Source organism: Artemia franciscana, unplaced genomic scaffold (genome assembly GCF_032884065.1).
Source record: "Artemia franciscana unplaced genomic scaffold, ASM3288406v1 PGA_scaffold_1179, whole genome shotgun sequence".
Classification (NCBI taxonomy): domain Eukaryota; kingdom Metazoa; phylum Arthropoda; class Branchiopoda; order Anostraca; family Artemiidae; genus Artemia; species Artemia franciscana.
The window spans coordinates 578,350-591,037 of record NW_027062617.1 but is presented as its reverse complement, the minus strand read 5'-3'; the positions used below and the strand labels follow the sequence as shown (position 1 = coordinate 591,037).

Here is a 12,688-nt window from a genome sequence, read left to right as displayed (position 1 = left end):
AATATTTCCGGGGATCCAATGTAATTGTAATTGGATGACCTGTTGTTTTTCCATTCAATTCAACTGACCAATAGATCAGTACCTGATGTTCCACAATCTGTGTTAATTATGTCCAGTATGTACCAAATAACGTGTCGAGTAACATGTCGGTATGTACCAAATAACGTGTTGAGTATGTTTAATTACGTGTCAAAAGCAAACACCAGATCATGTTAAAACGTGGAAAATATACATAAATGATGAACCACAAATGCTTTATGGTCTGAAATAGGCTACATATAGACTTATTTCAACGTTCTGTTTTATGTACTGTCAGATTAAATCCAATTCAAAGTTGACTTAAGGTTTTAGACATGATGATTTCATCTAAAGCATGCTAAGCACATTCAAAAGATTCTAAATTAGGAAAAATAAGGTTATACATCATATAATATAATTCCTTAAGCTGTTAAATATGTTTTTAATTTGATTTGACATTTTGGAAGAACTGATTGTGAAACCCCTTTCGTGCAAATCTTTTCATCATGCTTAAAAATTAAATTGTTAATTCAGAAACCCTGTTATTACAAGCACCCTACTTGAGAGTTTACTAGACAACGTTTTCATGTTTCATAGAAAAAAAATCTCTTAAAATGGAAAATTATCTTAAACAATAATAAGTTGAGCTTAAAATCAGTTTTCCTAATATTAAAAATTTTTTATTTTAATTTATAAGCCATATGACTCCAAGGAACTTACTTGAGCATTTACGGCACAAGCCTTCGGAGTTTCATGTAAAAGGTGAAATAAATGAAAATTCAATTATTTTGTAAAGATTTTATTTTCTAGTTCCAACATAAAAAAGTAGAAAGAATAAGCCAAGCAAATTCAGTCTTATAAAAAAGTCATTTGGACACCTTAAATTAAGCAGAATTTACGTCTTCTTTAGACAAATATTTCTTTTTTTTAAAAATAGAAAAGAAGTTCAGCAAAAAAGTAAGCTATATTAAAAGCCACTATAAATGACACATCATACCTTCTACCTCTTTCGTTCTTCAGCGTTCCACCATACTTGGGTCTCGTTCCAATAAGGTCAATGATTTCTGGTATGCAACTTGCGAATATAGCCTGTAGCGCAAAGTTTCATATCAGCCATTCAGGTTTTAACAAAATTTTAAAATCATATAAGACAAAACCCCTCCATGCTAGAACGCAGAGACTAGGATAAAGTCAACTCTAGGCTAAACTAGTTAGTAAAGGGGTTAAAGAAAAGGCACAATAAAAGCAAGAACCGATACGGATAAAGTAGAAGTAAAATGCGCAAATCGTATCAAAATAAATATATTAAAAAGAATGAGCGATATTTTATGGTATATATCATCGGACAAAAATATTTACTATATATTTTGCGTTTTAAATACTAGAAGAGATATTCGTACCTGTGTGTTTGTGTTTTATCTGGCAGCATATTTTCTAACATTAGTGTGGCGACCACCTTCTTATATTTATCCTCTTTTCTCTTTTGTTCAATTGTCAGTTTTTGGGAAAGATTCCTTTTTACGTAGCCTACGTTTTTTTGCCTTTTGTGTTTATTTTCCGTGTATATTTCTCCCAGCTCGTATTTCTGTTTCCCTTTTCCAAGCGTGGTGAGGGAAGCGGGAACTTATCTTTTATAAGTAGACAATAGTAACGAAGGAAATAGTACATATACTGAAACTTAAAGCAAAAAAACCTATAATAAGTGAACCACCGAGATGCCATTTTGATCAAGTCCAAGGACGAGTGATGTATAAAAACCCCAGCTTTTGGTTGATAAGCCCTATACTCGCTTCCAATTGTGAATAATAGATTTCCCACTTCTTTCAAGGAAGTTTTTGATAAGGGACGTGTAGAACGCATTTGGTAGGCAAAGAGGATTTAAAAATTCTATATTCTTAGCTGTTTGAAAGATGCACAACCAATGCCACGTCTGCACAATCGATGGACTACCAATAAGAATGAAATTGCTAGCACTATGACTATGTTAAAGAAAACTCAAGGGTATGCAATAGGGTTTGTATTTGGACATGTATAAATCTAAGTTAAATACATTGATAATTTGATTCGTGTTCAAGGGGCTAAGTTTAATAGAACACCATCATCAAGGGTAATTTCCCAGTAGTCTTCAAATTGATTTAGCGAGATTAATGCTACACTTTCCGGTTCTTCTCATATTACACGGACATTCTACCCACACCGAGACCCTACACAACAGATAATGGTGTTTCGTTGCTGTGTTTACCCCCGAATTGTTCTCACAAGTCACAACTACTTGATGTATATTTCATGAAGCCTTGAGCTTTCACAACGCTGACAAGCTTCGAAAGTGACTCCGGGGACCGAGGGAAATTCGTAACGCTGTTTCCAATTTCAACGCTCTTTGGATCAGGCTCCAAAGCGTCTCAATGAATACTGCAATTAAGGGGTTTAAAGCAACAGGAGTTTGGAAACCAAGCCCAGCCATATTCTCTTATTCAGATCTCCTACTCACTGATACTACTGACATCAAACAGGCTGGACCTTCAACCCAAAAAACGGTTGAGGAACCTCCAACGACAGAGAAAGGACAAGTGGGAAAAATCTTCGTCTGGCTCATCTGTTAATAAAGAAAATACCTACACTTATAGCCATAGGGGTGAAGATGTTACAGTTTCTAGCCCAACTGTTCGTGTTAAAGGCACCGACTAACATGACTGACAAGGCTACTCCTGGATGCTCTTGGATGACAATTGACATGAAGGATTCTGCAACTGCATTTATTGTTTCATCTAAAAATTTAATTCCTTTTCCAAAAGTCGGAGGAAGTTCAAAAAAGACGAATTGAAGCAGGGGGAAGACTGCAGTTACAAGTGATTCACCACACAGAAAAGAGTTAGGGGATGCTAAAATAAACAAAAAAAAAGAAAATGAGACTGCCAAGACAGAAAGAGCACTGAAGATGCTTTTAAGAAATAAAACGAAACGGAAACTCTAAAAAGAATTGGAAAGTGCCTGAATAGAAGTGCCAAGAAAAAAAAATAAGAACATAAAGAAAGAATCTGAAACTTACGACAGTGATTCTGACGTGTATTCCGACAGTGAATGTTTATATTGTTGTGAGTTTTACTCAAGGTCAACTGAGGGTTGGGTTGTCTGTTCTATATGTACAAAATAGGCCCAAAATCCCTGTGTAGGTATTGAAAGTGAGGACGATGAGGCTGTCCTTGTATATGAATTTTGTAATTCAGAACGAGTTTAATTTGATGAAACAATATGTTTAAACTAGTGTTTTCGTCTTAAGCAAAATGAATAAAATGCCAAATTACAGTTTTGCTCTTATTAATCAGATTAATTAATCAATTTAATTAATCAGAATCAGATTAGTTTAATGAAAGAATATGTTTAAAATAGTTTTGTTCCCTTAATCAAAATAAATAAGAAGCCAATTAACAGTGTACTTATTTAGATATACCGTTTTAACTTTTACCCCATTCTACCCGAGATACGGGGCAAAAGTGGGCATTTTATCTTTTTTTATGTTTTAATTATATAATTAATAACTGTGTTCACTTTTAACGATATGAGCGTGAAACTTTGTTTACAACAAAACAAAGTACTTTTATGAAATTTTGTAGCCTTTTACAATCACTCCTTTTTTTTAATAAAATTATTTTAAACTTAGTGCCCCGTTCCACCCCTTGTTCCTCTGTATCTTTTCCTGCAACTCTACCTCGGTTTTGCACACTCTCAAAATGTTCTGTCCATCTCTCTTTAACTCTTTCCTTATCACTAATAGTGGCCCTGTTCCTATCTTTAACGGGGTCAGGTCCGGATTGACTAAGCCTTCTCAATTTATTAACATGCCAGTACTATATTTTACTTTTATGCCGTCTAGTTGCATCTTCCAGATCCTCCACAATATTATCCATGGCTTTCACTTTACACCCCCTTAGTTTATATTTTAATGCTTTCCCCACTTTACATTCCTTTTGTTTTCATATGATCTATCATTCAGACAATTCTTGTAAAAGCATCTCTCAATTTATTAACATGTCAGTGCCATATCTTACTATTATCTCGACTGGATGCATCTTCCAGATCCTCCTCAATTTTATCCATTGCTTTCAATTTACACTCCTTAGTTCACATTTTAATGCTTTCCCCACTTTTCATTCCTTATGTTTTCATATGATCTATCACTCAGACAATTCTTGTAAAAGTCTCTCTCAATTTATTAACATGTCAGTGCCGTATTTTACTATTATGTCATCTAGCTGCATCTACCAGATCCTCCACAATTTTATCCATGGCTTTCACTTTACACCCCTTAGGTCATATTTTTAATGCATTCCGCACTTTACATTTCTTTTGTTTTCATATGACCTATCACTCAAACAATTCTTGCAAAAGCCTCTTTCAATTTATTAACATGCCGGTACCATATTTTACTATTATGCCGTCTAGCTGCATCTTCCAGATCCTCCGCAATTTTATCCAAGGTTTGTCAAAACCGGCAAGTTTTCAGAAAAACGGAGTTATTCGCGAGCTGGCTATCAAGGCCGGCTTATTTTTCTATCTGACATTCACGATTAGTAGAAAGCTATCAGAGTGCTATTCACGAGAAGACAATAATTACCTGGAGTCGGAATGCAAATTCAGGCCTGGCTTCTGATTATTAATTTTAAGCGCTAAATTCAAATTGTTACGCTCATGACTTTGATAAAACTTCTAATTTTTTCTTTGTTTTTTAATACATAGGTTAAAGAAATGAATGCAGTTTCAAAAATTTGCAAAGTTATGACTGAGACAATTATTAACGCTAATTTATTTAAAAAATTAATTATGACACTGGAAGAGTTGTCAATTTTTAAATAACTTTGCTTTTCAGTCTACGTTCACGATAAATATCCCTAGCCTGTCTTGTAACCTTGCTTTGCTTTCCATAGTTATTCGCAGCAGATAGCTTTCTACTGTTAAGACACAGCTTGTCGCGGACAATCCCTCAAACTTTCATCAAATTTACAACAGATTTTGACAAGAATTCTATCATTACCCAAGTAATTTGTAATTAGCCTATAGTTCTTGCTTTTATTGCTGAAGGATCACACTCTAGGCTTTGGTTCTAATAAGTTTTAATTTCATGCAAAAAAAGATCTAAATCGCAGCTAGTGTGATCAGGACAAACAGGAGCTCTAAATTGGTATTATGCAAAAAGGAGAAAAAAGCTCTTTGCTTTAAAAGTGTTGTTTTGGTACCTTCTGCCAGATTCAGTTCTGTATTGTCCGCCAAATTTTGTTCGATTTCCCAATAGTTCCGTTATTTCCGGAATCCAGCTTGCAAATACTGCCTGAAGTCATTTAAAAACAACACCGTCAGAAAAAAATATGCAAAACATTGCTAGGCATGGGCAAACAGAGCCATGCACTTGATATAAATTATCAATTCAACAAAAATGAAATTTTACAAAAAATTATTTGCTTTAGAAGCAGGGCTCCCGCTGATCGGTTTTTTTTTTTAATTCATGTGAGTTTTTGCTTTCTGCACTGTTTATGGAAGTGGATATAGGTGCATAGACGTTTCAATCAATTTGGAGTCAACGCGATTGTTCTGTGAATAATCAAAGAAGAAAACTAGTATCTACTTTTTTTGTAACAATTGCTTGGAATACGAATCAATGTTTGAAAAAAAAAACTGTTTCTTTAGTCGATCCTAAAAAAGGAATAAATGGTACACCTTAATTTCTCTTGTAATATTTTGATCGGTAAATCTAAAAAACGCCATATTGCTGGAATTTAAGAAACAGTTAGAAGTTACATGGGGTATTTTCCTCGTCAGATCTCCTCATTCTTTAAACTATCCAATATTGCTGGGATTTTTTGCAATCTGTGTAATAAAATTTAAATTTTTTTCAGAGCCCCCATATCCAAAGCAAGAATGCAGATTATTAATCAAAAACGCCTATTATTTCCATAATTTGAAATTAAACAATGATACTTTTTTCTTGTCTGTAATTAGGAGCGGAATTCTACAATATTGACATCTTGGCTTAATTTCCATTTGTCTGGGAAAATGTCCATTTCCAATGATCTGTTCCATTATTATTATTTCTTTTTTAGTGAGCTTAAATTCAACTCGAAATATTAAATTAGATAGGCTTTATTTCATCATCCTTTTCAATTTTTCTTTTTATTTGGTTTTGTGGTTTTATAAAAAAAAATTAAAAATTTGCATAATGTCTTTTAAACTGCAGTTTCCAGACAGTTTAATAAAATTCTTTTCGTTAGAACTTGTAGAGTACCTGGGATGAATTTTACCTTCTTTCAGTAAGCAGACACCAACAATTTTTATCTTTGTTTTTTTTTTTGTGTGTGGGGGGGGGTAAGAGGGTAAACACTTTCACGATCTGGCACAGAGTCTGAGTCCCTCTGGCAACAAAATACAGGGTTTTGAACTCTCAAACTATTTAATAATTATTCAATGAAGAATACAATTCTGAAATTGTTTAATGCCTTAACACATTATATTTTTAGCTTAATTCATTAAATTCTGTTGTGTTCTAAGAGACAGAAAATGAACGTTGTGTTTATTTAAATTGAAATGAAAAAGCACATACAACTGATATAAAAATGTAAAAAATTGTAAAACAAGGTACATTTCTCTCTTTTTCCAGGTCTATGTGTACAAAAAGTCAAAACTGACAAACCAGAGCAGGGGCTACTGAAATGGTGCCAATAGACCTCAATTGTCATGACGCACATTCATCTCATTTAGCCGACAAAATAGTTGCCAACAGAAGATAAAGAGTGACAGATAGTGTAGATGGTTCACTTTCGAGTATCAAAACAAAATTCAAGTCTCTTTAGGCTTTTATACCACGTTTTTAATTTTGAAGATTCTATATTATAGTAAAAATGTTTTGTATTTTGATCATTATTGCAGCAAGCTGGTCCAAGAAGTGTTTCTCCTATGTTTCTGGTCCACGGAGGGAGGGCAAAAATTAAAAGACTTCTTCTTCTGAAGAGTAGCTTCTGAATCCGTTTCAACTGGCCACACTGTGGCCTGAAGCATGTGTATTTAGTTCAGGAAAACATATCTCACAAACGATAAAAACTGGTAGATATAGTTCCAGGCTCATTCTCAAGGATCAGAACGAGATTCAAGTCTCTTAAGTTTGTAGTAAGTTTTAATTAAAAATTTTAAGTTTAATTTTACACTCACGCTAAGATCTTATTTTGTGGCCCACAAGTTTCATTGAACTATGCAAGCTTGACAAATATTCTCCTATTTTTCTGTTCCATAGATAAAAGTTATGACCTCCTGTTCCATAGCCTCTTAACAACTGAAAGCAGGCTACATTCTAGAATTATGTCCATCTAACGAACGTGCACAATCTGTGGCCCCTAACAGTGGCCTCTAAAATACAGCCAGTAGGTCAGATTGCGGCTTGAAATACATCCTAGCTCACACAACACTTTACATGTGAGCTGATTTTTAATGTAATTAAATAAAAAAAAACAAGTTTTTTTAAATGAAAGTAAGGAGCAAGATTAAAACTTAAAACGAACAGAAATTACTCCGTATATGAAAGAGACTTTTCCTCCTGAACGCCCCGCTCTTTACGCTAAAGTTTGACTTTCTCTTAACTCTATTTTTAAAACAGTAAGAAACTTTAGCGTAAAGAACGGGGCGTTGAGGAGGAAAATCCCCTTTCATATACGGAGTAATTTCTGTTCGTTTTAAGTTTTAATGTTGCTCCTTACTTTCATTTAAAAAAACTTGTTTTTTTATTTAATTTCTGGACGTTTTTGGATTAATGCATGTTTTGATCTTGGCTCTCCGCACATGAATAATTAAAAAGAAATTTGCATATTAATTAATTGCATTTAATCGGAAGATTTTGAGAAAAAAAGCAGCGAGGGAGGAGGTTTAGTTGCCCTCCAAGTTTTTGGTTACTTAAAAAAGCAACTAGAACTTTTAATTTTTTACAAACGTTTTCATTGGTAAAAAATATACGTAACTTACGAATTAACTTACGTAACGAACATCTATATTCGTATGTTTTTATTGCGTATATGAGGGGGTTCAACCCTCGTCGATAACTCGCTCTTTACACTAAAGCTTAGATTGTGTCCGAATTCCTTAAGAATCACCTCTGAATCACAAAGGCCGTAGAATAAATAGTTGAAATTACTACAAATACTTTAGCGTAAAGAGCTAAACCCCTCATATGTGTAACAATTTTTGTTCGTTTTAAGTTTTAATGCTGCTCCTTGATTTCAGTAGAAAAAACTTTTCATATTTATTTTTGCATAGTTTTTTCAAATAATGCTAGAAAATCCTGCGCCCCCTTCATTGAAATTCTCTTCCCCCATGAGAAGAGTCTCCATGGAAACATCCTCCCACGTAAACCCCCCCCCCCTAAACCCTCCCCCCTAAACCAAAAAGATCCCCCTGAAAACGTCTGTACACTTCCCAGTAACCATTACTATATGTAAACACAGGTCAAAGTTTGTAATTTATAGCCCCTCCCACGGGGACTGAGGGGGAGTAAGTCGTCCCTAAAGACATAGTTATTAGGTTTTTCGACTATGGTGAATAAAATGGCTATCTCAGAATTTTCATCCAGTGACTTTTGGGAAAAATGAGCGTGGGAGGGGGCCTAGGTGCCCTTCAATTTTTGGTCACTTAAAAAGAACACTACAACTTTTAATTTCCGTTAGAATGAGCCCTCTCGCGACATTCTAGGACCACTGAGTCGATACGATCACCCCTGGGAAAAAAAAACAAAAAAAAAACAAATAAACACGCATCCGTGATCTGTCTTCTGGCAAAAAATGCGAAATTCCACATTTTTGTAGATAGGAGCTTGAAATCTTCTACAATAAGGTTATCTGATACGCTGAATCTGATTGTGTGATTTTTGTTAAGATTGTATGACTTTTAGGGGGTGTTTTCCCCTATTTTCTAAAATGAGGCAAATTTTCTCAGGCTCGTAACTTTTGATGGGTATAACTGATCTTGATGAAACTTGTATATTTAAAATCAGCATTAAAATGCAATTCTTTTGATGTAACCACTGGTATCGAAATTCTATTTCTTAGAGTTTCGGTTACTATCGAGCCGGGTCACTCTTTACTACAGTTCGTTACCACGGATTGTCTGATCTGACAACACGGCACTTAAACTTGCAACGGATCCCCTAAAAAGCATGATAAACCAAAATTTTGGAAAACAGGAACTCGATGAAAATAAAATCCAATCGAGCCCCGCAGCTATTCGATCCGGGCCTGGGGGCAATATACCCTAAAAGTCAATGAATTTCATTGAAAATCGGACCATCAGATTCAGCGTATACGAGAATCCTACTGTAGAGATTTCAAGCTATTAGGATCTGTCAGAATGTGGAACTTTCTAATTTTGCGCTTTTTTTATGTTTGTTTGCCATGGTTGAAAGATGATAGTATAATTTTTACGGCCTGTTTTCCTTTCTTGGAGGGGAACGGAGCTAAGAAAGCTAAATCAAACTTTCAAATAGCAATTCTTCTTAGAATGTTCCGCGTTTGGAACGAATTTAGTAGCTACTTTCTAAAAAGGCTTTATTAGAAAATACTTTACGATTTAAAGATCTAAGAATTCAAAGTTGGAACTAGATAAGCACTGATATTCAACAAACGCAGGCCTTGCATATCAAAACGGGCAACTATGGCCAAAATAAAAGTAAAGTTGACACCACAGTCAACTGTGTATATACTGGAAAACTATATATTTATTTTACGGTTAATGACCATCCATCCTCCATGCGTGAGCAATAATCGGTAACTTTCGAATTTTAAATATCCCTTTTTAAATTTTACATATTAGGAATTTACAAGGAAAAAGACATTAAATTGCGTCTGAAACTTATTTTGATTGAAATCCTAATATAAAAATTTATGTACATTTAAGGTAAAAAAAAAATAAGAAAAAAGGAAAAGAACAACTTGTTTCTCTTTGGTTTAGGTTCCAAACGTGTAGCTTTTTACGGGAGATTTTTTTTTCACTTTTGCATGTGTGTTTTTATGTGTGAAGGTTCCTTTTTAATACTAGTTTATTTTTTTCTGGACTTTTTTTACGATAGATATCTTTTTATACTTGTTAACATCATATTTAAATGTTTAGAATATTTATATGAGTATTTACTAAAGTAAGTGTTCACCAAAATCAACTTTATTTTACTGCAGCATCAAAATCATATGATTAGGAAGGATACCATGTGAGATTATAAAGTTGTCGCTACGTTTCTCTCTGAAGGGGATCATGCAATTTCGAAAATTCTTGTTATGATGCTTTCAACCGAAATAGATTAACATTAAAAGTTACTTTTGTCCATCCACTACTCGTATTCTGAAATATTTAATAGTCCTGTATTGTAGTGGGAACCCTATAGTTTTAAGTTAATAGGCATTCTCCTCTTGCGCAGATAGAAGCCTTTGTTCAGATAGAACCCTGCAAAGCCTATTGAGACTAGAAAACTTTATTAGATTTTTTTTTCCTTAGTCTTGGTATTTTTGAAAAACATAAATTGCATAGTGACAACATTTTTTTCTTGCGATAGTGGTAAACCTGCTGATGACCTCCAAAAAAGCTGAAAATCAATAAACAGTTTAAAATAAAAGAAAGGTCCAACTTTAGATTCTGGTGATTTTCATCTCTAATCTAGTGATTTTGGCTTATTTTTCCGGTAATTCTTATTCAGGAGCCCGCAAAACTGCATCTGTTACATCCTTACAGCCATTGGCAAGAAACATTTGTCCGAGTTTTTATGGAACCGCTCACGGAATATGGTTGGAGAATCATAGTTTATGGGTTGCTCTGTTGTAAGGATACTAAATCATAGACAATAAAATTTCACAAAAGCAACAAACATGTCGCATTTCAAAGCATGCACTCATAATATGTACTTCAAATATTTCAAATCAAGTGCATGACCCCATCTTCATTTCTAGCATGGAGGGAAAATAAAATTGACTCAAGCTTAGTACCAAATACAAAAAAAAAACTATAAAAACAAAACTGAGCTTTCGTTGCTTGTAAGCTGTTTTGAAAGTAAAATAAAGAAACAAATTATTCAAATTCAGATTATTAGGAAACAGTAACTGGAAATAAAGTAGAGAAATAGATATATCTGACATTCAACTGCATAAAATCAGAAAAGTGATTTATACTCCTAATTGTACCACGAACAATTGTGAGCACTTTAAACCTACAAAATAGATGTATCACACTCTTGTAGTATGTTAAAGCTATGCAATTTTAAATGACCTCTTGAAATAAACTTTTTCAATGAACTTTTTTTGCAATTTTAAATGAAATTTTAGACTTCAATTCGGAAACCTTCGAGGTGTTTTAGCACCTGTATTCAAAACATATAATGTAAAATTCTTTCTTGGGTGGTTTAAGCTGCGATAACAAGTTTTAAAATGAAAGTTGACAAGACTATGGCATAAATTAGAAATAAATAATGATGCAGAGGTTAAACTAGTCACATAGGCAAGTGACCATATTGATAGCTAGATAGCATTATTTTTAAGAAATGGTTGATGTAGATATAAAAACTAGAATAGGTAAAGCTCGGGGAGTTTTCTTTTTCTTTAGAATGATTTCAAAAGAGGAAGAATATAAACCTTAAAACTAACGCCATGATACTAAAATCCCAATAGCAGCAGTTGAAAAGCATGATTCCAAAACGTGAACGATTCAAAAATTAGAAGGATATATACTAGGTCTTTTCTAGATGAATTAGAAAACATACTGTTAGATACCGGGCTAAATGACTTGTACCCAAGAGTAAGCTATACAAAAAAAGTAGGGTTAAATGCTGCTATCTAAAGCTACAAAGCAGCTTCGTTCTGCAAAGAGAGTAAGTAGCTGCTGTGACTATTAACATTAAACTCTAGATTTTAAGATTATTTCAGTTTCATGCTACTTTGCTCACCTAATAAAAAAAACTGATTTTATGTTATAAAAAAAATACTAACTTACCAATCCGACAAGTAGGAAAAATACTAAGAAGGTTCTACCCAAAACTGTTTGGCAGTATACATCTCCGTATCCAACAGTAGACATTGTGACAATTAAGAAATAAACGCAAGTCCAATACGACAACTGGTTTGGGTTGTTAAACTCCAATGGATCTCCAGAATTTTCTAGCTGCGAAAAAGTATTCAAAAGTTAGTCACCCGAAATAATTATTTTAGAAATCATGTATAATAATGAAAAAAATAAACCAAAAACGATCAGAAGTTCAACCAAATAATCAAGACTTTAAAAAACGAATTTGATCGCAAATGAGGTAAGGTCTGGTACCCCTCACACACCCTAAAGGCTATAGGGTTATAATATAACTCTATAACCCTTTTCAGCTACAGAGTTAGATATAACTTTTATTTCACTCTTTTGAACATAAAAATATTTATATATTTGTTGGTTTATCGTTTTCAAATAGTTCGTGGTAACGAACTGTAGTAAGGAGCGACCCGGCTCAATAGTAAAAGAAACTAAAAATCGGAACTTTGATGCTAAAAGATACATTAAAATAATCGGATTTTTATGCTGATTTTAAATATATAAGTTTCATCAAATTCAGTCTTTGTCATCAAAAGTCCAGAGCCAGAAAAAATTTACCTTATTTTGGAAAATAGGGGGAAACACC

The 12,688-nt window shown here is 33.7% G+C and overlaps 1 protein-coding gene across 27 annotated transcripts in view; it reads right to left on the bottom strand.

The window, feature by feature from the left end:
- The window catches only part of LOC136041182 (calcium-activated potassium channel slowpoke-like), a 280,833-nt gene that overhangs the window by 187,281 nt on the left and 80,864 nt on the right, over positions 1-12,688 (bottom strand). For 22 of the 27 annotated variants that reach the window (XM_065725712.1, XM_065725710.1, XM_065725734.1 and 19 more), the window contains 2 exons: positions 12,019-12,186; positions 1,016-1,107 (listed from right to left, as the gene is read on the bottom strand). In XM_065725712.1, coding sequence (XP_065581784.1) covers positions 1,016-1,107; positions 12,019-12,186 — 260 coding nt within the window. Of the gene's footprint in view, positions 1-1,015; positions 1,108-5,252; positions 5,345-12,018; positions 12,187-12,688 lie in introns of all 27 variants that reach the window. The other 5 variants (XM_065725713.1, XM_065725714.1, XM_065725719.1 and 2 more) reach the window with 1 other exon arrangement.